The sequence below is a fragment of the Lissotriton helveticus genome, chromosome 3_1 (genome assembly GCF_964261635.1).
Source record: "Lissotriton helveticus chromosome 3_1, aLisHel1.1, whole genome shotgun sequence".
Taxonomy (NCBI): Eukaryota; Metazoa; Chordata; class Amphibia; order Caudata; family Salamandridae; genus Lissotriton; species Lissotriton helveticus.
In genome coordinates, this window is record NC_136061.1 from 866754558 (window position 1) to 866782088 (window position 27531).

At 43.5% G+C, this 27531-nt stretch overlaps 1 protein-coding gene across 1 annotated transcript in view; it reads right to left on the minus strand.

The window, feature by feature from the left end:
• The window catches only part of GRIK3 (glutamate ionotropic receptor kainate type subunit 3), a 1130254-nt gene that overhangs the window by 510275 nt on the left and 592448 nt on the right, over positions 1-27531 (minus strand). Inside the window, exon 7 of the mRNA XM_078681209.1 lies at positions 7850-7993. Within this exon, the coding sequence (XP_078537335.1) occupies positions 7850-7993 (144 nt within the window). The remainder of the gene's footprint in view (positions 1-7849; positions 7994-27531) is intronic.

Below are 27531 nucleotides of genomic sequence, written 5' to 3' on the forward strand. Positions count from 1 at the left end.
GAGTTCAGTGGTGCAGTGGCAGATATTGTGATAGAGTGGAATGGCATAGAATGGAGTGGTATAGAGTGGAGTGTAGTGGGATGGAATAGAGTAGTGTGGGTTGGAGTGGATTGAGGTAGTGAGGTATAGAGATTTAGATTGGAGTAGATAGGGGTGGATTGAATTGGGGCAGAGTGGATTGGATTGGAGTGGAGTGGATGGATTGGGTTGGGTGCATTGGAGTGGGGTGGTTTGAAATGGGCTGAGGTGGATTGGGGTGGATTGGAGTGGGGTGGATTAGATTAGTTTGGGGTGAGGTGGATTGGATCGAGGTGGGGTGGATTGAATTAGAGTTGTGTGGTTTGGAGGGGTTGAATTGGACTGCACTGGAGGGGTGGATTGGAGTGGGATGGATTGTATGGGAGTGGGATGGATTTATTGGAGTGGGGTGCATTGGACTAAACTGGGGTGGGCTGGGGTGTATTGGAGTGGGGCTGGATGGGCTGGATTTATTGGGGTGTACTGAACTTGTGGTGGGGTAGATTGGATTGGGGTAGAGTGGAGTGGGTTGGATGGGACTGTAGTGGATTGGGGTAGACTGGAGTGAGTGGACTGGATGGGGTAGATTAAATAGGAGTGTGAAATGGGTTGGGGAGGTTTGGATTGTGGTGGGTGGACTGAGGCGAAGTGGGCTGAAGTGGGGTGGAATGGATTGGGGAGGCATGGAGTTTTGTGAATTGGAGTGGGGTGAATTGGATTCACAGGGGGTTGGTGGATTTGAGTGGAGTACATTGGATTGCAGTTGAGTGGATTGGATTTGAGTGAGGTGGATTGGATTGAGTGGGGTGGATTGGATTGGGCTGGAATCGATTGAGGTGGATTGGGGTAGGGTGAACTGGGTTGGGGTGGAGTGGATTGGATTGAGGTGGATTGAACTAGGGTGGGATGGATTGGAGTGGGGTATATTAGATTTGGCTGGATTGTGGTGGATTATATCGGGCTGGGGTGGATTGCATTGGAGTGTGTAAACTGGATTGGGGTAAAGTGGATTGGATTAGGGTGAGGTGGGTTGGATTTCAGTTGGGTGGGTTGGATTGGGGTGGAATGGAGTGGGGCGGATTGGAGTGGGAAGGATTGTTTTGGATTGGAGTGGGGTAAATTGTTTTTGGTTGTAATGAGCCAGATTGGAGTGGGCAGGTTGGAGTGGGGCAGATTTTTTTGGATTGGAGTGGGGCTGATTGAAGTGGGGCAGGTTGTAATGGGGCAGATCGTTTTGGGTTGTAGTGGGGATGATTGTAGTGGGGTAGATTGTTTTGGATTGGGTGGGGCAGATTGTAGTGGGGCAGAAGGTCTTGGACTGTAGTGGGGCAGATTTTTTGGGATTGGAGTGGGGCAGATGGTTTTGGATTGGAGTGTGGCAAGTTGTTTTGGATGGAGTGAGGCAGATTTATTTGCAATGGAGAGGTGCTGATTGGTGTGGGGCTGATTGGAGTGGGGCAGATTGTTTTGGATTGGATTGGATTGGGGAGGGAGTGGGGTGGATGGATTGGATTGCGTAGGGTGGACTCAACTGGGGTAGGGTGGACTGGATTGTAGAGTGTGGTGGAGTGGAGTAGAGGGGAGGGATGAACTGCAGTGGGGTGGGATGGAGTAAGTGGGCTGGATGGGGTGGATTAAATTGGAGTGGGGTGGATAGAAATAGGGTGGATTGGATAGGGGTAGATTGGAGTGAGGTGGACTGGACTAAGGTGTAGTGAATTGGACTGGGGTGTGGTGAACTCAACTGGAGTGGGATGGACTGGAGTGGAATGGACTGGAGTGGGGTGGAATGGAGTTCAGTGATTTGATTTGGAATGGGGTGAATTGGATTAACATGGTGTGGGGTGGATTGGAGTGGAGTAGATTAGATTACTGTGGGGTAGATTGGATTGCAGAGAGTTGGATAAGGTTGAGTGAGGTGGGTTGGGTTGGATTGAGGTGGATTGGAGTGGGGTGGATTGGGTGGGGTGGACTGGAGTGGATTAGATTAGATTGGCATGGGGAAGATTGTGTTTGATTAAAGTGGCATATTGGAGTGGGGCAGCTTGGGGCGGGGCACATTGTTTTGGATTTGAGTGGGGCTGATTGGAGTTGGGCAGATTGTTTTGGATTGGAGTGGGGCAGGTTGGAGTTGGGCAGATTTATTTTGGGTTGGGGCTAATTGTTTTGGATTGGAGCGAGGTGGTTTGTTTTGGATTGGTGTGGGGCAGATTGGAGTGGGGTGGATTGGATGGGAGTAGGGTGAATTGGGGAGGGAGCGGAGTGGATTGGATTGGGATGAGGTGAATTGGAGTGGGGTAGATTTAATTGGAGCATGGTGGATTGTGGTGGATTGGGATGAATTGGAATGGAGTGGGTGGACTGGGGTGAGGTGGATTGGATTGGCCTGGGGCGAATTGAAGTGGGGCAGATTGGAGTGAGGTAGTTTGGAGCGAGGCAGATTGGAGTGGGGTAGATTGGAGTTGGGTAGATTGGAGTGGGAAAGAATATTTTGGATTGGAGTTGGGAAGATTGGAGTGGGATGGATCAGAGTGGGGCAGATTGTTTTGGACTGGAGTGGGGCAGATTAGAGTGGGGCAGATTAGATTAGGGCAAACTGTCTTGAATTGGATTGGGGTGGATTGGAGTGGGGCAAACTGGAGTGTGGCAGATAAGAGTGAGGCAGATTATTTTGGGGAGGATTAGAATGGGACAGACTGATTTGGACTGGAGTGTAGTGGATTGGAATGGAGCAAACTGGAGTGGGGCAGATTGGAGTGGGATGGATTGAAATGGGGCAGAAATTCATTTGGATTGGAGTGGGGACCAATTGGAGTTTGGGCAGACTATTTTCAAAGGGAGTGGGGCAGATTGGTTTACATTGGAGTCAGGTAGATTTGGCGCGGATCGTTTTGGATTGTAGTGGGGCTGATTGTGGTGGGGAAGATTGTGTTGGATGTGGTGGGGCAGATTGTAGTAGGGCAGAATGTCTTTGATTGGAGTGGGGCAGGAATATTTTGGAATTGGAGTGGGGCAGATTGTTTTGGATTGAAGTGTGGCAAATTGTTTTGGATTGAGTGAGGCAGATCTTTTTGCACTGGAGTGGGGCAGATTGGTGTGGGGCAGATTGGAGTAGGGCAGATTGTTATGGATTGGAGCGCGGCAGTTTGTTTTGGATTGGGGTGGGGGAAATTGGAGTGGGGAAGATTGTTTTGAATTTGAATGGGGTGGATTGGATGAGAGTATGGTGGACTGTGGTGCATTAGAGTGGAATGAATCGGAATGCAGTGTGTGGATTGCGGTGAGGTGGATTGGATTGGCGTGGGGCAAATTGAAGTGATGCAGACTGGAGTGGGGTAGATTGGAGTGAGGCAGATTGGAGTTGGGCCGATTGGAGCCGGTGGATGTTTCTGATTGGGTAGGTAGATTGGAGTGGGGAAGATTGTTTTAGATTGGAGTTGGGAAGATTGGAGTGAGATGGATCGGAGTGGGGTAGATTGTTTAGGACTGGAGTAGGGCAGATTGAGAGTGGGGCAGATTAGATGAGGGCAAACTGTCTTGGATTGGAGTGGGGTGGATTGGAGTGGGGCGAACTGGAGTGGGGCAGATTGGGTGGGCAGGTTGTTTTGGATCGGAGTGGGCAGATTAGATTGGGGAGGATTAGATTGAGGCAGACAATTTGGAAGTAGAGTGGATTGGAGAGGAGCAAATTTGAAGTGAGGCAGATTGGAGTGTGGCAAATTGAAGAGGGGAAGATTACTTTGGATTAGAAGGGATGGATTGGAGTGGGCAGATTGCTTTGGATTGGAATGGGACAGATTGGAGTGGGGCGGATTAGAGTGGGGCAGATTGGGGTGAGGCAGATTGTTCTGGATTGGAGAGGACAGATTGGATTTGGGCACATTGCAGGGGGACGGATTGGAGGGAGGCAGGTTGTTAGGGATTTAGGGATTTGAGTGTGGCAGATTGTTTTGGACTGGAGTGGGGCAGACTGTAGTGCAGAAGATTCGAGTCGGGAGATGGTTATGGACTAGAGTGGGGCAGATTGTTTTGGATTGGAGTGGGGTAGATTGGAGTGGGGTTGGTTGGGAGGGTTGGAGTGTTTTGTATTGGGGTGAGTGGTTTGGACTGGAGTGCGGTGGACTGGATTAGTGAGGGGTGGATAGGATTGAGTGGGGCTAATCAGTGTGGGGTGAGGTGGGGTGGATCTGCTGTGGATTGGAGTGGGGCGGATTGGAGTGGGGAGGATTGGGGTGTACTACAAGATTATGGGGAACATGCATGAAGCTAGGCAATTGCGATTTCTTAATAGCGATTATTAAGGAAATAATCACTATTAAGGAATCGCAATTGCTATGTATGTAGGTTTTGCTAAAATAGTAGCAATTCCTACAACTTCCTTAAATACGACTCACAAATTGCGAATTGCAATTAAGGAATTGCTTCCCATTCATTCTAATGGGCCTAGACGCCCATAGGAATGAATTGAATTGCTTGCACAATTTGCGAGTACCAAATATGTACTAGCAAATTGCGCATGCAATTTCAAGGGTGCAAGGGTGCCACAAGGACACCCTGATGAACCACTGAACCACTGAAATTGGCATGTGTGCACATGTTGCACACACACATGCCCCAAGGGCATGTATGTGTGCAACATTGAACTTTGAAAAATGCACTTTTGTTTTAGCAAATTACCATCAAATTGGAATTGATGGTAATTTGTGATTCTTATTTGTGAAATCGCAAATGTTTTGTGGATAATGCATTGCTTTTAAGGAATCGCAATTTGCGATTTCTTAAATATAATCGCAATTTAAGTAATCGCACATTTTGCGATTACTTAAATTGCGATTTTTGCATTTGGGATGATGCATCCCAAATGCAAAAATACCAGTCGCAAAGGGGCAGATTGCGACCGTGAAAAATTGTCACTTTGCAATAAAATATTCATCTTTTGAGAACAGCACCCACGACCAAAAACAAAAGAAAACATGAGTACAAAGTGAGGAAAGAAGACTTAGTAAAATAAATACAATTTTGTTTGTCCTGCTGGGCACGTCTTTTACCTGTCACATGCCTTATGTTTACAGGGCACTAAAGGTTAAACTCAACAAAATAGTACCTTGATCATGTCTGGAGCAGAGGACAGACACAGATTAAGTTAGTTCAATCACTGCATGGTCCCTGCTCTACAGAGAGGAATGGAAATAATGTTAGGCCTGCCTTGACAATTTACAAGGCTGTAAAGAAGAGTGCCATGCAAGCCAACATACGGTAACCTATGGGCAGGCTTCAAGCCCTTTTTGTTAACAACAGTGTCTCACAAGCGAGAAGCATGTGCTAGCGCATGCTCTGACAGGATGGACCGTTAAAAGGACAGAGCATTAGAAACTGGTGCCTGCTATGTATACACAGAAGAGGCTAGCAATGGCATCCTACAAAATGCACTTGAACCCCACACCGCATAGAAATATTTGGCTGATACAAGTACAGCACCATAAAATGGCTACCACATTGTAAGAAGCCATTTTAGGGAATGGCTAATAACAATAGCAAAATGCGATGCAGGGCACGCTACGAAATTTGTTTTATTAATGTAATTGTTTACTTACCTCCAATCATCCATATTCCGGTGTTTACCACCCCCCACCCTGCCCCTCCTCCACCCCGCCTGCCTGCCCCACGGAACTCCCTCCAAGGGCCACGGCTGCTGTAAAGGTGGTTTTCTTTCTCCCCTCCAGTTTGCCCCTCCCTTCAATCTCTGCTGGTTCCTGTTTTCTATCTCACATCACATGTCCCTAAAAATGCATCGGGCAGCCTTAGAGAAGCATAAAGCTCTTTACAGAAATGTAATATAACACCATATATAAATTCACAGGGGATCGACTGTGAGAAAATACGCCTTACACCGTCGCCAGATGTGAGCGAATATCTGTCTTAGTTCCATTCTTATAGGATAATCCTTTTTAAATGAGCTCAAAGAGAACACATGCATCAATGAATTATAAACACCTAAACAATGCTGGGATGCCGGGCCCATTGCTAAAATGAGCGAGTGCTCTGTTGTATTGATTTGCGATTTTGAATTTGCATATACATGATTTGACGTACATATAAATAAAAAAAAGATTGCAGTAACTTAGAACTCTGAAGCTTAAGAAAAGAAAATGTATAACCCCATTCAGAAATCCTGATCAATGGCTAAAGAAAATGTATATATGCAAACTACCTACCACATTTTATTGGTACAATGAAGAAACACAGAAGGCGAAACTTTGGGGTGCTGGATCCAAAACTGCATGGACCCATAATTACGAGCCGATCCCAATTATCTTTAATTAAAACAACTGTATAAAAGTGTGCTTTTGACGAAAGCATTTGTTTTCAAAATGTATGGGTTTGCTTGGTTTCCCTAGGGGCTGGCTGAGCTAGGGCCCAAAATCCACAGCTAGGCATATTGCAAAAAAACATCAGTGTTCAGTGAAATGAAACGTGATGTATCCATGTTGCATTTTGGGGTCTTTCCTGTTGTGGGTAATAGTCCTACCAACATATGTGGGGTACCATTTTTATTGGTAGACTTGTGGGAAGTTTCAGCTTTGCAAGGGTTTATGGGGAGAGAAACCTGGTGGGAGCCACACAAGTCACCCCACCCTAAATTCTACTAGATGAATTTTTTTTAAAATGTTTGCTAGATTTACCTAGGTGCCGGATGTGTTACGGCCCAAAAGAACGTCAGTCAAGATGGCCGTTTTACCAGAATGGACTTCAATGATCTGGTCATTTTTCACATCATACCTACATACTTACATATTTTAATTGTATGCCAATATTTTAATTATACTCCAAGGCTGCAAACTTATCACAAGATGACAAGCACTTCTTAATAAAATACCAAAAATTAAAATAAATAACTGAAAACGATTGTTCACTGTCATTTTAAAACCAGCTTGATGGAAACTTGTAATCTCTAACAAATGTAATGTCTCAGGTTTTACAACTGCTCCTCTCTTCGGCTAAGCGCAACATCTCAATTTTCAGGTGCCCAAGTATGGTGAGGTGACCGCATGAGAAAACAGATGTGTCGCAATAGTAGATATTGAAATGAAGGCGAGATTTAAAAGATGAGGACCTGTTTATAATTATAATATAAAAATAGAAAACACATCTTTCAGAGTGAGCAGGACAAATATACAGTCGTATTATATGCCAATGGGGCCATGGATTTTGTGACAAAACCATCAAGTCCATAACTGATTATCAGCTCTGTGAAGATGATTGTCACAATGACTTAGAGGGGGCAAATTATTTTGGGATCGGTGCTGCCATCAAAAATGAGTTGCCTTCTCGTCGGACTCTTTCGAGCAGTGGTTGACCATAAGACTGCAAAGTCATAAATGTTCCCTGGTGCTTGGCACCATCCAAAGCATGGTGTGTCTGCTGTGGTCCTGCCCCTTCTCCTGATTCACTTTATTCCCTGTTTCTAATCTTCCGATACATTTCCAGAAGTTCCATACCGCAATAAGAGCACTACATAGACAATAGCCAATCCTATACAAAACAAGGTTCTTGAATTAGTGAAGATGTGGGTTTTGTACTACTCAGAGTTCACCATATACAAACATGTGACAAATATGTACATTTTGTAAAAGCAATACAGGCATCATAGATCTAAATAAATGTGAAAAAATGGCATTTTGCTCAACATCACAAAAACAAAAAGATGAGTATAGTTCATTTCACTGAGCCGAAAGAAAATTCATGTCATCATTGGAACAACAAAAGGATGGTCTGTAATGAAAAGGTTCACAACACTGGGAAGAACATTTGCTCTAAATCATGCGTTTACCTCTTTTATAAAATTCATGAAGCGATTACCGAACCTCCAGGCTTTGTGGCGATGGCACTGCAGGGCATTCACCGTCATCTGAGGTGCCCGCTGGTAGCAGACCGACACTATATGGACCGCATCATAGGTCAGAGCAGCATCTGTCTAAAATAAAGGGGGAGAGCATTGGAGCTGATAATTGTCACGTGGTTGGAAGCGCACAATATGGTAGGGGCTGTCGGGGTCCGTACCCATCCCTAGGAGAGACTGGGAGGGAGGTGGAGTACAATTGTGGTACCAAGGGATATGAATTCTAATGTGGGCTGGTAAACAACGTTTACCACGAAACATATTCCCCGCAGGGAATCACAACGCGGTTGTTACAACAACTGCGTTTTAATTCTGCATACCATTACTCCGCACGTTGGAACAATGACTTGTGGAGGAGGGGGAATGTGTTAGATTTAAAGTCCAACACCTTCCCTACTGTCCGCACAGACTGGAGTTGGAATAGTAAATGATACTATTCCAACATCCAGCGCCCCCTCTCTGCAAGTCGTTGTTACAACTAGCAGGGTAATGCTATGCGGAATCAAAATGCGGTTGTTATGACGACCGCGTTGTGATTCCCTGTGGGGAAAAAGACTGTGGAATAACAACACACATTCATGTGGGCTTGCTGTTCATATTTTGTCTTTATCTATATTCAGTAACTTTGGTTGCAACTGCACTGCAGATTAAATTAACAAATTGCCCTGGAGTGAATTTCTAGGACGAATATGCCACTGCCCACATTTTTCCTGCTTTAACCATTTACGAAGGAGCTGTAAGCTGCGAGCGCAAACTAAGTGTTTTTATTTATTCCTTTCTATACTCTCAACTTTCCCGTTGTCTGTCGCACTACATTACCCCCCCACCCAGCCCCGCCCTTCCTCGCCGCCCACAGCCTTACCTGTGCGAGTTGCCCCTGGTCAGGACATCAGAAAATCAGTGAACTATTTTGAATGATAATAAAAACTAAAATTCTGGGGATGGATAGAAATAGGAACTAATTTGATTCCAATGAGCACAATAAATGTGGAATATAAATTTGTGATTGGAATGGAGAACCATCTAGATTGGTTTTGCACCCACTTCAACGCAGCTTCGATATTTATGTCAGGATAGGTATTTTGACCATAAAATGCTCTAAAGCTTTGTGGCTACATGAGGTAATGAAGAAAACAATACCTCTTTGTCTGACGAAAATGGACAAAATTAGAAAGTGCAAGTTATGGATGGCTTAGCGTATTAATTTACTGTATTCTGAATACAGGTATTCATTTCTATGTCATGGCAACAGTGGATAAAAAGCTGTTTTCTCTCCTAAATTTTGAATTTGTAAAGTGCATAAAACTAAAAAGGCATTAAAGTGCTATAACCGCGAAGAGCAAATGGGGGAGACAAGCAGAAGCAATTATGGTTGCGAGGAAAGCCACGTTTTCACGTGCCTGCCAAACACGGAATAAGAATTAAGTCCCACTGAACTTCCAGTTTTCATTTTGCTTATTCATGAATTTTTTACCTATTAACAGTTGATGAGAGCAGGGGGAGATGAAAATTGGGCCATACATGACATAAATATGCGTATGGGTAACTGTTAATGACACAGATGTTTGTCACCCAGGAGTTCTGAGTGGCATTATAAACAACGGCAGCTTTGCTCTCGTTGTTTATTTCACGTCACTCAGGAACCCCTGGGTGAGAAACATCCCTATCGTACACAGCTAACTGCCGATCAAGTTTTCCTCTGGAGGGACAGTAGTGTGAGGTTGGGAGAGAAGTTCATAAGCAATGTGTCTCGACTATGGTTTTCCCTCTTTTTTGGATTCTCTGTATTTGCTTTTGTACAAGTAATCCTAAATAGTGTGCCCATTTAATACTATGCTACCGAAACTGTGCAACATACTCTAAGGCGCTGGACATTTTGCGTGAACAAGGAGTGTACTGTTACTTTGTGAGTCTCTAGGTCAGGAGAATGGTTAGCAAAGGGGAGTGCTCCTTTTAGGAGCAAGGGCCCTCACACATCCCGAGGGAGGTCATGCTTCATCATCGGGCAGCTCCTTGTTGGGCCAGCGCTGCAATGCCTAACGGGCCCCTTGAGGGAGCGCGTTGATGGAGATCTTTTGTTTTCCACCGATGTGATATGTATGAGTGAGTGACAAGATGTGAATAGAATGGGTGAGAGATATGTGCGTTAAAAAATGACTAAGGGGATCCAAGCAAAAACTAAAGTTTAATGGTAGGATGGGTGAGTGACGAGTGTATGCACCATGCCCTATATACGTTACATAGATCTCTGGCAGCCCTGAGTAGGTCGATAGCCAAACTCTGCTTAGACACGTTTGACGATACGCTAATTCAGCGTATGCCTTGTCCGATCCGATTGCAGCCGCTTTCTTCTCAATCACCGGGTCTACCCCAGAAGATATCCCGAAAGTCTATGTAACATATACAAGGCGTGGTGCATATACTCTTCACTCACACATCTCTGTGAGAGTAGAATATGGTCCTCTTCGTCCTGACGAAGTGCCATGATGCGCTAGGGACTCTTATAGCCATGAAATATGTTGACCTTTGTACTTACACCTTTTGCAGCTAAATAGACCATTATATGAATTCTATGCTCAACCACGTTTTTATCCTTGATAAAGGGATCTTACCCTTAAAATGTGGTTTTGCTCGGATCCCCTTAGTCATTTTTTAACGCACATTCTCCAATATAAGGCCTATTAGTTCCCATTTGTGGTATACCAGCAGTTCTTGGGGCACAGTCAATGGAGTTCTACTTATTTCAGTGGTTATTCCTCATTTTTTTCTGGAATTCCACCCAGAGACAGTTGCTGAGAGAAAAGTAAAGTGTTTGCAAAATTATCGCAGGCCGTGCAATTCTGACATGACTTGTAACGTTGATTACCAGCCACATTAGAACTACAGGAGGCCTTGTATTAAAGCCTGTGTGCTTATTGTCAGTTTTTCCCCAACAAGCATAAATGCTCTAAAATGTCGCACAGGGGATGCAGAATTATCACTTTGCAAAAATACTAAAATGCCTGTTTGATATGTCATACTTCTTAAATTTGAAAATGGTTTTGACTTTTTGTTACATACCTTGAAAAACCTAATTGGAGTGCTATTACAATTCAGGTGCAAGCTGCCATTTGCAGAAGAGCTGGAATGCTAATTTCCAAATTGCAAATGAGTTCTGTCAATGCACCGACTTTGCAGTAAGAGCATTATTAACAAGACAAACAGCAACAGTGCATTCTGAGGTGTAATGCACAAGCATCTATGGCTTACCATAGATTGCAGAGTGGACTCTGCCCACGCCATCATGCTCTTCCCTTGTCATCCGTATTCCTTAATACTTTAGTGGTTCTTTGAGGTCCCTCCTGTAGCTCTTTTGCTTTTGATTCCTTAGCAGATTTGCATTTTAGATGCAACAACCCTCTTTCTACCAATGTTTCTACATCTGAGCCTCTCCCACCTGTGATACATATCACTTTTACATAAAAAATGATTCACAAGCGTATATGGGACATATGTCAGGAAAGAGTATCAAAATAGACATTTCGTTTACTAGAGGTGGGTGTAATTTATGTTATTCTCTCTACCATAATTACTCGTAATTCCCGTAAAATTACTTAATTATATGTAATTGTGTGAAATGCATAATCCAGCATTTAGTGTTGTTTTCTTAATGCAAAATGTAATCTTGCATCAAAAATTGCCAGAGGATGCATTTTGCGCTAAAAATGTACCACTAAATACTACAGTTACTTAGTTTGTTGTTCCCCTGTGCTCTTGTGGTAGGATTTTTGTCCCAGATTATTCTTAATTACTCAAACTTGAGTAGCTGCGCAATTCTTTTAATTTCTCTTAAAAACAGTAATGCATCAGTACTGAAATTTCTCCAGAATAATTAAACGTTCTCTCCCATGCCTAGTGCTTCATAGACATGAGTCAGAAAGTTTATGTCCTAGGGCAGGAACGTGTGTCTGGAAGTTTTTTTGTTAAAATATACGTTTTTGCAAGTATTAACAGTAGAGATCATGAAAAGCATAATTTTAATGTAGGTATTCCATACCCAATCATAGGGATCGAAAAATAAGTTTGGGTCACCAAAGTACATGCATACATTGAATCGTGGACAGAATGTACATAGTACGCACAATAAGCATAAGTCTTGCCTTCCTGGGGCCCTATTACAGATGGGGAGTAATTTTCCATAAATAACATTATGGTATTTTTGTATTCATGCCACTCTTGGTTTGGGCCCTAGTGGAAGGTCTCTTCAACGATCTTGTTAATGTGTTCAGATTTTTAGAATATCACCCTTGCAATGCGTATATCTGCAAGAGGAAATGCATTTTTATACTATTACTCAAGATCTCAAGCTTAAATACAGCAATCTGTTGCACAATGTTTAGTTCCCACCTCCAAGCCTCACGGGGCTCAGCCAGTACCTACAATGTAGGTCAATCTTCAAATATCACTACTTTCATACACTATCTTGTTAGAAAATGTTATTTGGAGTAGCTGATGCCTGGTCAGTTCACCTGTCCTGCGTTCTTTCTGCATGGATTGATTCATAAAGGTATCCTTTACCTAATGCCTTGGACCCTGAAGTCACTCATATGTATACGCTGGTAGGTGTTTCAGTTCAGCTCTCCACGCTCTGCATTTCCCAGGTGTGAGGCTAGCCCAGATGTGAAGAGTTTGCTAATTGGGCTGATGATGATTGTCCTGAGGGACCTAGGTCTCCCTCGGGACAATTAAGGGCGTGTTCGTCGTTCTGGCTTTGCTGATTGTCGAAAGCCGCGCTCAGGCCGAACCTGTCACTCCAGACTTGAATACAAGAAAGTGCTGAATAGACTAATGGCCTTTGAACAATTCCCAGAGACATGTAGGGCTCATTCATGTTCATTAGTTTCGAAGGCGAGTTACTTTAGTATGACGGACTCACTGAAGAAGCTGTGAATAGGCCTGGGATTCCATAGGTTGATTAACTCTTAACATGCACGTTCGGGCAGGACGTGTTTTTCCTCCTGATACACGTATTAACAGATTTTATTGCAATCATTTCAAACGCTGGTAGGAATTATGTACTAGCTTAGCTCATACATGCATTGTCACGTAATACAGGAAAAGTTCTATAAGTTTCCTGCTTTCAGGACCTGCTCTTACCCCTAGAAGGAAGCCTTTGATGTACAGATTGTTTTACGGTTAAAAGAAAGATTATTGGCAATAAGGAGAGGTATCCTTGGCAGGGAGTATCTCTGAGAGTGAGAAAAGCCATTCTCTACAGCAGTAAATGGGCATAGTCCCCTTTAGGCAATTCTTTTACAGTCTAGCACTAGAATAGTTCTTCAATAGAGGCCTGAACATACCATTGCTATCAAAGCTGCTTGAGCTTCTGGACTACATGTTCATGTATCCAAAGATATTATTGCATCTGTTTGTTTCAAAATGTATCTAGGACGTCCCACAAGGAGGGGGTCTCTAGTGCTGCTAGAGTGGAGGGAGTGGAAATAAACAGAGCACTTCAAACAAGCTTGCAGCTGCAGGACTTCTGTTCTCTTCCTTCTCCATTCCTGAGGCACACACTAAGACCAAAAAGATTCATTAGACCTGACCACAATCGGCCTCATCATCCTCTCTGGTTCATTGAAGACCTTGCCATTCAAGAAAATGGGGAGAGAGGTTGTTTGGCCAATAGGCCTTCTGTGATCTGTGTGGCGGTATTAGCGATGGCGAGCCTCTCAGAGGCCACCCACAGCATTTTGTAAGGGGTGCCAGTAACTTCTGATAGGACTACTAAAGAAGATCTGTGTGGAATGGGACGCCCCTATTGGTGATGTCTTACTTGCCATTGTACTCCCTTAACCTTAAAGGGACAAAAGACAAAGTTACTTTTAATACTTCCGTGAATTTAAGCCATAGACAAATATAGTCACGATAACGGGCTTATTTCACCTGGCTACAGGGAGGAGAAAACCTTTTTTTGTCACTACTGGATCTGAAGTTTCTCCTTGGCAGTAGACCCTGAATTTTGATTGTAGCAATTTGGATCCTGTCATGTGGATCGCCCAGGCAGTGATTTAGGGAGCTTTGAACCAATAATTCAAGCCACTGGGAGTGCAGGTGTGATGTGGTTGCACCTGTAAGTGTTTTGCTGCAGCATTCTGGAGCAACTGTTAGTTGCCTCATGAGTCCAACATAAAGATCATTGGCATCGACAATGCAAGGCAGTATTAGTTCCGAGCTACCAAATCCATGTGGAAGAGCCCCAGATGAAGAAAGGTCTTGCACTGGGATTTCATGGTGAAGAATGCTTTTTCGATCACTTGATTAAGTGGGAGTGTAGACTTTAAAAGTACGGGGGCAATTACTGAGCCCTGAGAGACACCTCCCTGATGAGTGAATGGTGGTACGGAGCTAGGTGGTAGTTTTAAAATTTGAACTCTTTCTGTTAGTTAGGTCTTAATCCATTTAAGAAAAGTGCCTTGGATTCCTTTCTCATCTAGCCTTTGTGTGAATAGTTGTGTCAAATGCTGATGACAGGTCAAGATGGAGTAGGGGAATAGGGATGCATGAGTCAACTGTGCTCTTGAGGTACTCCCAGATTACAGACACTTATTCAATACAGGCACAGAAATCAGCTTGCTTGTTGTGAAGGTAGTTGCGTTATTCGTGGAATGTTGAGTTTTGTTGAAAGATGCATTTTTATTGAGAGCCCCCCCCCCCCAAGAAATAGCCTGTGTGCTTTTGGCATATAATTTGAGGGCCTGATTCACAAAGTTCTTGCTTCCAACGCATTGGCTTAAAGTAGGGTGTTTACAATTCGATATGGACCTCTCCGGTTGAGAGTGATTAGTTAATCATTACCTTGACTGGAATGACAGAAGATGTTAGCAAAATGTAGTTATACACTTTTACGGTATGTGAGTCAGTTAACAATTAACAATCTGGCAATAGATATCAACTTGATTCTTTAGAACTTTCTTTGATGAAAAGTCTGTTGAGAATACAAAGTTTTGTTTTAGTAGAGTTGTAACTAGGAATATATATGAAAGAGGTGTCACTGATTGTTCTCATTTGGAATGGCGACAGCTAGAGAATTTCATAGGTCCTGAGAGCAACTCACTCTTGGTGTTGCATTACTGGTTATAGAATTAAGAGATCATTTTTTAAGAGATACGTATATTTGAATGATGTGTCTGAATTACACTGTGAGCAGTGGGGTCTCCTAGCTGTCATGATGGTTGCTTTATATAATTGGTAAAATAATTTTTTATGTTAATGTCATGCATTTTTTTACTGGATAAGGATTTTCGTACATTATTAGTCATGTTAAGCTGGCAACATTCCAATAGTAATGCCAGTTTTTTAGGCTTTGTAGGGAACCATTTTTTAGTACATTTGAGATCCAATTGTGAAATTCATTGACAATCATTAGGTCACACAAGGGGGAGATAGCGCGATCTAGAACCATTAAGGGGATACAGAACAACATTAATCAACAGAGAATTTAGTACTATGCGAGGAAACATCAGGTGAAGATAGTGATGATGCAGGAGACATGTCTGCTACCACTAGAACAACGAGTAGGTAGGCACTAAGTGGGGGGGAGGGGTAGATGGTGGTATTCTAATCTCACTTCCTTGGCTGTTGGGGTCCTGCTGTGGGTGGACTCCAGTGTCCACTTCAGGGTGACTATCGAACTGAAGGCAGCGGGTGGCAGATATGTGGGGGTTGTGAGAGAGATGGGGGGTAGACACCCGGTGCTACTAAACAAATATGCACCAAACATTGACACACTAGATTTCTTCTAAACAGTGGTGTAAACCTTAACCCTATATGCTGACCACGACACAATCTAGACAGATCCTCCAGGGCCCTACTAGATGGCACGGATACACTCAACATGTTAGAGCCATGGAGGACATGGCATAGTAACATGAGGGGAAAGTGGTTCTATTCTCCCTCACATGGGGAAACATCTAGGATAGATTAAGCATTTATTCTGGGTAAATCACTTATTCTCCCCGTGCCTAACAAAAAAAGAATGTGTCCTCATGCAACGAAACTGGTGCTAAGTAAAACGCTCTGATACCCTATATCTTCGGGTCTAGTTCGCGCTATATAAAACTAATAAAAAAAATAATAAATACCCATCCAGAGCACCTTGCGCAATTTGGGGTAACCCAATACTTAAACCCAACACTGCCCGGACCATGCTTCGCTTGTGATAGAGTTAATAGACCATCTCTATGTGGCACAAGTGCCACAGTCATGTCTACAATGTCAAAAGTTACTAGACCAGGTGTTCAGGAAGTAAATTAGGGAGGTGAAACAGGAGTTCTTCGCCATAAATATGGGTAAAGTTGAGTCGGCAGGAGTATTCTGAGAGACCTTTAAAGTAACAATAAGAGTGAAATGCATGGCCACAATATACAGGGTACGTAAATCCCTGGGACACACAGTCACGTAGCTGGAATGACACATTGCAGACATTGATAGAATGACTCCACACACTGTACGTGAAGAGGTATGGAAGAGGTATGGAAAACGCAACATGAGTTGCAGGGGGAACTAGATGAAGCCCGGGATAGCTATGGGAAGAATGATTATAAGATGTACACTGAAATGCAACACTAACAGGGAGACCACCCAGGTAGACTCTTAGCTTGGCTAGTAAACAGAGAGAGAGACGTGAACAGTGTGGTATCTATCAAAGACACTAACGGGGTGGCCCTGACCGCCCAGGCAGTCATACTGACAAGATTTGCAGAATTCTAAAAGACACTATATGCACAAATGGGCCAGGATGATGATGCAGGCATAGAAACTATTCTCGATGAGGCACATATCTTTAAAGTAAATGAGGCTGCAAGAACCACTTTGAATGTGCCACATGATGAGTCATACATCAGAAGGGCTATCAAACACATGAATACGGGGAAGACACCAGGCACAGATGGGTTCAGTGTCAAGTTTTACCAGGTGTATGTTGATCTGTTATTGGAGCCACTGCTGGCCATGTACACTGAGGCTTTGAAAAGGGCATGTTGTCCGGCATCGTTGAGAGAAGCCATTATTGTAGTTTTGACCAAGCTGGGCAGAGACCTCACTGGCTGTGAGTCTTACAGCCCCCAATTGATGATTAATGTACATGCCAAAATACTGGGGAAAGTACTGGTGCAGTGACTATCTAAAGTGGCTGAGGGAGTTATACACGCGGTTCAAACGGAGTATGTACGTGGCCACACCACCACCACTAATATCTGGAAGTCCGTTCTCATTATGGAACAGGTTATAAGAGTGGGGAAGCCCTGTGCAATGGCCAGCTTGGATGCCAACATGGCTTTCAACACTGTAAACTGGACATTTATGATGCAAACCCTATGTATGTGAAAACTGGGGGAGACCTATCTGAAATGGGTAGAGCTGCTGTAGATAAACAGCAGGGCCAGAGTGAAGGTGATTGACCTATAGAGCGGGGGTCTCGACGGGGGGCCCCCTCTCCCACTGATTTTCATCATGGCCATTGAATCACTGGCCTAAATACTACAATTTAGACAGGAAGACGTCTGGATAATGGTGAAAAGCAAACAGGAGGTCATCTCGCTATATGCGGATGATACATTACTGACATTGAGGAATCCAATGGACACATGGGGCACAACACACTACACACTAGCAGAGGTCGGGGCTCCCTCGGGGTTTTGGCTGATTGTGGACAAGTTAGTTCTTTACCCCATCCAGATGAATTAACCTGGGGAGATGACCTTTGCCAACATAAACGCAGAGACAACGTCTGGTAAATATCTGGGGATCAACCTGAGCTCTGACATGGCTGAGACCTACGCATCAAATGTGGGGTACTCCTAGGCATATAGCCATGTCTGAACTGGGGTGGCTGAGTGAACTAAAGAATGGTGATGGATTAAACCCAGATCAGTTGACTGGGGGTGAGTGTTTGATTTGTTCAAACGCTCCGTCCATCATCCCCTTTTGTGTCGCTTTGTTCGCCCTAAGTGCGGCAGGGTATGCTCAGACGTGAGTCCCTTGTTTACTTGGCCACTGGATTCAAGATAGCCTGGCTGATGAGGATTATGAATCCGAAACCGGTCCCAGGATGCTTGTTTCCGGTCCAGGGAAGACATGCTTGGCAGTTCGGGCTGCACTGTTCCCATGAGGCACAGGGTCAGACTGATTTGCATATAGCCATGTCTGAACTGGGGTGGCTGAGTGAACTAAAGAATGGTGATGGATTAAACCCAGATCAGTTGACTGGGGGTGAGTGTTTGATTTGTTCAAACGCTCCGTCCATCATCCCCTTTTGTGTCGCTTTGTTCGCCCTAAGTGCGGCAGGGTATGCTCAGACGTGAGTCCCTTGTTTACTTGGCCACTGGATTCAAGATAGCCTGGCTGATGAGGATTATGAATCCGAAACCGGTCCCAGGATGCTTGTTTCCGGTCCAGGGAAGACATGCTTGGCAGTTCGGGCTGCACTGTTCCCATGAGGCACAGGGTCAGACTGATTTGCATATAGCCATGTCTGAACTGGGGTGGCTGAGTGAACTAAAGAATGGTGATGGATTAAACCCAGATCAGTTGACTGGGGGTGAGTGTTTGATTTGTTCAAACGCTCCGTCCATCATCCCCTTTTGTGTGGGTACTCCTAGGCAGCCTAGAAAAGAGTAATTGGTTGTCATTCCCAATGTCCCTTATGGGATGAATTGCCATAAGCAAAATGATAATGCTATCTAGGGTGCTTTATGTGCAACAGCACATGCCACTGCGCATCCCTGAGTCTTGCTTTCATAATTTCCGAATTGTATATTAAGGGAACAGGAGAGAGTGGAATAGCCTATACATTGTACAATATACATGGTACAGCGAGGACTACAGGCTCTGAACTTCAGGGTATATTATTGGGCAGCTCATATCCAACAAACAATACCATGGTTTCAGGAAGGGAACGCTGACTCTGTCGCAGGGATGCTGGCCCGCGTAATCCAGCCTTGGAAGCTTCTGGCACTACAATTGGCAACACGCAAGTACAGATTGTCCCTACTGGAACAGATACATACACTGTTAAACATTTGGGAACGAACAATGAAGCAGAAAAATGAGGTACAGATTTGCATGCAACAGTTGATCCCTTGGTGCACTGCCATAAATCCATCAATATTACTATTCCTAAGGCAGAGTGGAAGGCGGCAGCCCGCAATGACTTGGGGACCTATATGCAGATGCAGGATACAGGGGTATGCGTATTTCTGCACCCAATGGAATGTTGCGGGCAGCTGCTTCCTCGTGTACAATGGCTTGGCCGCGGCATGTACTGAAGGCATGGCCGAAATTCCGACATGAACCAGACGCACATGTCCTAAACTAGACTCTGCCAGACATGGGGAGAGAACATAGGCTTATCTCACACCTGTATGCCATTCTTGTCCAACGTGTGGCCTCCCGCATTACAACAATGAATATAATGTGAGGGAGACATGGGTGAGGATGTGAATAAGCACGATTGGGTTTATATTCTGGGCAATTGCAGGAGGGTGACTTATAACGCATAGTTTAAATTGATACAAAACAAATGTGTACATGGGAATTACATCACACCACAATCACTGCACAGATTGGACCCAAACAAGCAAGAACATAGGCCCAGAAACCGTTCATTTCCTGAGACTTATATTCATATGTGGCAGACATGCTTGGCTTTAAGGGTTTTCTGGAGAGGAGTGTTTCAGGTGTTGGGGGTCCTGACCAAACTATACTAAGTAATGTCTATGGTGTAGCTGTGCCTCCTTGGTCTAGTGACATGATCTAAACACACTAGTCACGCAGAGAATGTAGTGGAACTGGGGTCAGCTGTAACACAGAAATGTATAGCACTAAGATGGATGACAAACAGATCACCCAGTAAGAAACAATCGCTGTGTGAACTGGTGCGATGGGTGCATGTGGAATGCATGTGAGTGAATGTGAGGAAAGCCACCGATTGGTATACAACGGGACTGATCGGGGGGGGGGACACAAAATGTAGTGGAATATGGTGTTGATCGGTTTACAGCAAGAAATAGAGGAACCGGTTATGGGGAGTGAAACGGACTGTGAAGGTGAGTGTCACATGAATACAACGGAAAGTTCATGGGGAGGTGTGTTTGCGGGATATCAACGCCACCATGTGCACTGCATAGAGATTTAATAATGCGGTCTTGAGTATCACGTCCTAGCTCTCAACTGAATACGTTTACAAAGTAATGCCTATCTCTCTGGGTCTGTGGAGGGTGGGGGAAGGGATGGCAATCTGTTATTGTTTTTGCTTTGTGTTGATGTTTGATAGCATAATCATAAAAGAAATATGAGAAAATAAAAAGAAACTGCGCTAGAAAACACTAAGATCAACATCACTATTTTAAAAGTAGGCCATCACTAAGCCATGGCTGTATGTGAAGATGCACACTGTGACTGTATGAGCTAACAGATGATGATTCACAGCACACAAAAAATTAATTCAGGGTTTACCGCCGGTTACTTTAATGTGTCCAGCAAGGCTCCAATAGCGGTTGTGTGGCAAAATAGCGAGAAAAACAATATCGATTGACATAAATATTGTGCTAAATATTATTAAAGAAAATATTGTGTTTATATAATTGAAGAATGTACTATAAAAATACAGTGTCAAAATATCATGAAGAGAATATCACCAAGAAAAGGTAAGAACAGGTTTTTCTTAAATAAATATCGATGTGTAACTAATTTATGTATAATATTAGGTTAGTAAAAATAATCAAATGTATAATAAATAGTTTTAAAGATTTACAGTAAAATATTTACAAGTAAAGAGATAAGAATTAAAAAAAATAATTTCAATGTAGCAGACTAACAGTAACATATTGTTAAAATTACCAAACATATATAACAAACAAAAATATCTAATGTCATTTAAATATTTAAATGAGCAAAACAAATAGTTGTATTTATTACCTTATATTAAATACAAAAATGATATACACACACAGATTTATGTATTAAAATAAAACAATTTGTAAACAATGCAAAATTATACTAACAGTTAAGAAAACAAACATTACATTTAAAAGACATATACTAGAAAAATAACAAATAATTCAATTAGTTTTAGAAAACATTTCAAATGAAAAAATACATTTTAAAAAACATGATAGAAATATTTTTTTACCCCTAACGCTGGCACTAGCAGCAGAGCCCGCCGCTTGAGAACCACTTTGTTTTTTTCACTTTATTTGCAAAGCGGCAGCGCCTGTTGTGAGGAGACTCTTTTAAAATCAGAAGTTGGGGGTCTATTAGGATGGCGGACGGATCGCCACCGCTGTACCGGCGATGGCGATCTGCCTGCCAAAACACCCCGCTGGACGGCCTTTTATCCCCCACCACATTAGCATGGCCGCGGCAGACGGTAAGAACGTGTGCCGCTTTTCCGCCGGTAGGCAATCCACACGATTGCCTACCGGACAAGCAGATACATATAGTATTGCAACCAATAATCAATTTGTTAAAAAGATTTCAAAAACAACATGACATTATTAAAGCAAAGTAAAAACAAGAATTTTTACTAGTTTAAGAGCATAAGTGAAAAATACCGAGATGATTTATCAAATAATTCAAATATTATAACACATTTAAATAAAATTCACTTCCCTTCTTACTACAGAAAAAAACAACCACCAAAAGATAATTTAGCTAATCTATAAAATAAAAATAACATTAAAAATATACAAAATATATTTCAAAATCATTTATGAAACATTAGCCTGCTAAAACTATCACATAAAATTAATATACTAATGAATATATATTACATTTATTAACGTATTATATCTATTACAATTTTATTAAAGTAAATGATATTAGATGCAATAATACTCTTAAAAAATATTACATAACAAAAACGATATTCTTAACTTCAATATTCTGTTTCACAATATATTTTTGTTTTGACAATATTTTAGGCAACATTTTCATTTCACATGATGTTGTGAAAATGATATTTCTCTAATTCAAACCCCCACACCTAATCGGTGGTGCATGCAATCTCACTACAAGGCTAAAGAGATGGGGATTGTTACAGATCACAGCTTTCACAGTGAAAACACCCTCGCTATTCCTAAATCTCTGGGAGCAGGATTAAGATGCACACACAGATAGACACATACACATATATGTTTGCACGCACACACACACATACCCGCACACATACACTTACGCAGACACACACACAAATGAACTGTAGCACCAAGCCTCAGAGACAAAGGGCCTCATTACGATGCCATTGTGTTGGGAACAGGACCGCCCAACAAGGAGTCCAACTTTCCAAATGACGATGCGACCGCCTTCAAGGCCTTCAAGGCAGTCAGAAAGTGTATATTTGCTATTGCGGCTTGTGCCATGGGGGACAAAGGCCCTACAAGGGGCCCCAATAGACCCTTTCCACCAGTGTTTTCATGGTGGAAAAGCACCATGAAAAGGCTGTTGGAAATGCACATCCTGAGCAGGCACCGCCTCCATTTTGGGGATTACGATCTACCCTCCACCCCACGGGCTTCTGGAGCCTGGTGGAAGTGGGGAGGATTCCCCCCCGCAGGCATCAGTTGGACCACCTGTATCATAATACAGCGGTCAGACTGATGCCTCAGATGTTGGGCGGACTGCCTTCGAGGAGCTGTTGGATGGCCTTCCGTCTGACATCATAATAAGGCCCAAAGTTTGCACTTGAGCTCACCAATTCTAACTTTGGAAGGGAGTTTCTCCATGTCATAGCTCCATTTCACTGCACTAAAATGCTTCAACAACTCATGTTTGAGAGACATGGAACACATATCTAGAGGCCTTTAAGCTGCTGTAGTTGCTTTGATAACAAGATCATGCATGCAAAAAAACAACATGTTTTTGCTCACTTCTATGGGATAGGTCCTCATGCAAGCTACATGAAAGCCTCCCTTTTGGGTTTCTCTTCCCTGGCAGGTGTAGATTTCTGATGCATTTCCAGCTTTACAAAACTTTCTAAATCTGAGAATGTGTCAGGTTGCCTGGGACAACCTTTCACCGATAGAACATCCCTTTCAAGCAGAATAATGCATGAAGGGTGCACATATTTATAAAGCCATGAAAAGTCTCACATGGTGACTATAGGTGACCTTGTAAATATTAGCAGGCAAACTGCGACGCCGGTGTGTAAAAAAAAAGTGATGTACCAGCAGCTCAATGGCCTTGTAAATGAGGCCCTAGGAGTTTTTATCTTTTATCTTTTGTATACTTTGATGGTTTTGTACAAATAACCGAATAAAGTTATTTGATTTGGAAATGAGACCTTAGGAGTTTACATGCTCTCTCATTCTCAGCATGCCTTTTATCCATATATTCTCTATAATCTGACGCACCCAGACCCCTGAGTACAGTAGTGTATTGCAGTCTTGCTTGGGAGTGCACGATGGTAGCTGTTTGATCTGTAAGCAGCAGCAATTCGTGTGTACTGATGTGTACAGATGTCTGCTTCTAGGTGGAGCAGTTTTTGCCACAGGACTAGTTTGGGGCCATAAACCATTTGAAAGGGCAGACCACAGAAGACCACCATAAATGCATCCCATTGATTTGAATACACGAAGCAAAGCCCTTGGTGTCCTCAAAGTTGGAATCTATGTATTCGAACAGGCTTGTTCTAAATGTTGCGTCTCGCAGGGCTTCTGCTGGGAGGTGCCATGTTGGAATACTCATTTGCCCACTACACCAAGACAAGGAAAGTTGAGGTGGTTGTTGTCTGAGGAGGTCCGTCCAAGATATTCAGCACTTGCTACCCTTGAGAGTGCGTCAGAGTTGAAATAGACTAGGGTGATTCTGGTATGCAGATCATGTACATCAGAGTAGTATGAGTATTTTCTACAGGTCAGGTGTAGACTGCGCCAGGCTTCTAAATGCTGGGTATGGCCTGCCCATTGTAGCAGGTGTTTCATGAGAGGAAGAGAATGTACGCACAGGAACCGGTAAATATGAGCAGTCCAATTCTGTGTCTGGGATGCATTTGTAGTGCCCACCCCAGTAGCACGGGCCAGAGTATCAGTAAGTAGTGCAGGGATCAAGGAGTTAAGAAAGGATGCCTTATTAGAATTATCAGCATAAAGGGATATGAGGGACACCGGGAACCCATCTAGTATACTGTTGAATACAGCGTAATGTCTCTCTGGATCAATTTTTGTGTGTAGTACTAAAATGGGAACCCTCTAAGTGACCCATATCATGTCCCTGGCTTAGCAGGATTATGTGGTGCCCAACACGACCTCATGCAAAAAGAACAAATGATGATTGGAATGCTGAACAATGTCAAACCATCACCCCCCAGTACAGACATATGGCCCTAAATCCATTGTTTTGTTGCTCATCATGCCATTCCACTTTAAACCCAGGCTTAAGCAAATTAGTCTTGTCCCTGCTCTTAATGGGAAAAGTCCACCCGAACTGCCAGACCAGGTGCTCCCAGGAGCGGAAACAAGCATCCTGAGACTGGTTTTGGGATATCACCGCACCTCAGCCAGGCTAGCTTGATTCCAATGGATTGGTGAACCCAGGAGCTATGTCTGGGCATACCTGTCCCACTCAGGGAGACAAATGCAAAAAGAACAATTGATGGATGGAATCTTGAACAATGTCAAACATTCAGACCCAATTACAGAGATCTGGGCCTAAATCCATCGTTTTTTTGCCCACCATGCCATTCCAGTTCAAACCCAGCCATATACACATCAGACTTCACCCTGCGCCCCATCGTAACACTCTAGCCCAAACTGCCAGACCCGGACACTACCCCATGCCTTCACCTACGCATCCTTCTAGCACGGCAGAAGAGAGTTGAGTCTACTGAAGGAGGGCAATATGCACTCCCCACCTCCTTAGGTACTAGTGGATTTGGTACCGTTAGAAGTAGCTGGCTATTCCCTTGACATTCCAAGGCATAAGTTGGCACTGTGTTTCAGTTGTGAGTAGTAAAAGCAAGGTGGGAAAAATACAATATCAACTGTCTTCCCATATCCTCATCCCACATGCCCCTTCTGCACAATCCCCCATATTGCTATGTACATGCTCAGCACATACAAAGATATATAAACAGAAGAAAAATTAAAAAACACAAAGTCAACTTTCTAACTCCGTCTCTCAGGCCAGATCGCCAATGGTTACCCGACCAGCAGCACTCGTTTGCAAAAGTACATGATTACTAAGCAGTCTACTAGACAAGAAGAAAGAAAAAGGGATGGGGGTTACCAAAAAAAGGGGATGTGGTTACCACAGTTGTGATGAAAATCCCAGTCTGGTGTGGGTGTTACATGTTTTTGTGCATAAGAGCTTCGTTGGCCAGTCCACCTTGCATGGTGGGTTGCAGCACCAACAATTGCGGTAGTGAAGAATAGTACTTACATACATCGCCCCTAGAAGGTGTAGCCACCGCTTCAACAAGGGTGGGCAACAGGAGAGCTCACAGGCAATTCATCAGCCGTTTCACAAAGGTATTTAGGAGCAAATCCTCTGCCGTCATAGGGGTGAGATCTGGTCCTCCCTTCAACAGAGTGTCCACAAGAGCCATGTCTCTGTCCACTGCCACGTGCTCATCTTTCCCGGTCTCATCTGATTCAGAGGATGGGGGGGGGCACACTGTGGTACGCCGCTTAAATAACGCCTGGGCCCTCTCCCTGGCTGCCTGCTCCTTGGTAGGACCCGTCTTCCGTTCCCTTCCCTGGGGCCTGTGGCGCGTCTTCACCTACCAGCTGCTTACACTGTCATCATCCTCAGGTGGCTCAGCAGCACCATGACCCTCTAGCCAGTTCCATGTTTCCGCCGTTGTTGAGCAAAAGGTGGTGTGGCTCTCGTGTATGATCTTCAGTGTAGGTGGGAATTACAAGGTATACTTTACATTCAGTGTGCAAAGTTGTCTTTTGCATCCATGAAAGAGGCCCTGTATTTCTGAACATCTGCAGTATAATCCAGGAAGATAATTATGAGGAAGTTGTTTACTGTCCAAGGACCCCGCACTTGAGCCGCATGCAGTATATGATCCCTTTCTCTGTAGGTAATAAGTCGAGCAACCACTGGCCTCGGGGGTGCTCCAGGAGGGGGTGGGCTGACCAGGAGCCTGTGTATCCATTCAACTGAGAAGAAGGTGGAGAACTTTCTCCCAAGGAGCATCTGATAAAGCCACTTTTCTAAATAAGGCTCCATTCTAGGGCCCTCGGTTTGTTCCGGAAACCTTACAATGTTGCGGCGGGAGCTGCCCTCTCACCTCCTCCTGGAGCGTTTTAAATCTGAGAGTCTGTTTAAACAACCGTTAGTCTAATCGCCGCCATCCGGGATTCAAAAGCCTCTGTTCAGTCCTTGAACTTTTTCTAGTCTTCAGTCATGTGTCCCATATCTATATCCAAGAGGGTTCAAGGGAACGCCTACGGATTGAGATCAAACATGTTTTCCCATGGTTTCGTTTTGTTGAGGTCTGGTTCACAAAGCGAGGTTTGAGTTACTATTGCACGAGCTCTGAGTATTTACCTATGTCCTAAAAAAAACAACCGAAACAAGTTTATTGGGATTACATTCTGAGTGCTGTACACCAAAATTCAAGAATGGGTAGATTATCTGTGCAATTCCTTGAGGTCAAAACAAGTCTGTATTTCGAATTGTTTATGGATGTGTTATGCCAAAATGCTCTTTTTAAAATTCCGCTATGGCATACTAGATATCAGAGCACATAGATTGAAGTGGAAAAAAACACTGGGGACCTGGTGAGGGTTACTGCCCTCTGTGCAATTTAAAGGCCAAAGAAAATTTGGAACACATAATGTTTTGTTGCCCTGCCAATAAGAGACACAGGAAAATCTTGATTCAACCACTTTGCTTGAATTTAGGCAGTACACAGTACTATGGTACTAAGTTACCCGTAGAGTTTGCTGAGTGATACCTCTACTGTGGTGGTGACCAACCTAAGCAGGTTACTGTTTTCCATAGGATTCCTGTGGAGGAAGTATAGTCTGAATTTGCGACACTTTGGTTATGTAAGAGTGTTTTTTATGGAATTTTCATTACAGAATTTTGCATATGCACTTTAACTCAACAATTCGGATAATGTTTCTATGATGTGGTACTGAGATAACGATGAGTTGTTATAAAGGATTGTAGAACATGTAAGATAAGCGTTTCTGAAGCATATTTTATTGTATTAGTTATTTATATTGATGTACAGTATTTTGTGCACTATGTCTTAAAGGAATTGTATTCCAAAATAAACTATTAAAATACTTAAACATGATACAGAAAGCATCAATTTTAAGCTTTATGTTCCAGCGACATATCTGAGGAGCGTGAGCCCCCCCTTGTTGCTCCCTGGTGTCCAGTGCACTCGTAACATGTTTATCTTGTTTGAGGCCAACCATGGTGCCAGTGTCTGAGGCAAGAGTCTCTATAGCGTAGAAGAAACGTGTGACACGATTTCCAGTAATCACCCCCAAGTCTGTGTATTATAGGAAGCCCTGAACCTATCAGTCAGGAGAGACAAGCAGTGGGCCCCGTATATCGATGAGGGCAAAAGGGTCCCATGTAAGAGCAGCCGCTGATGGTTGGGTGAGTGCAGG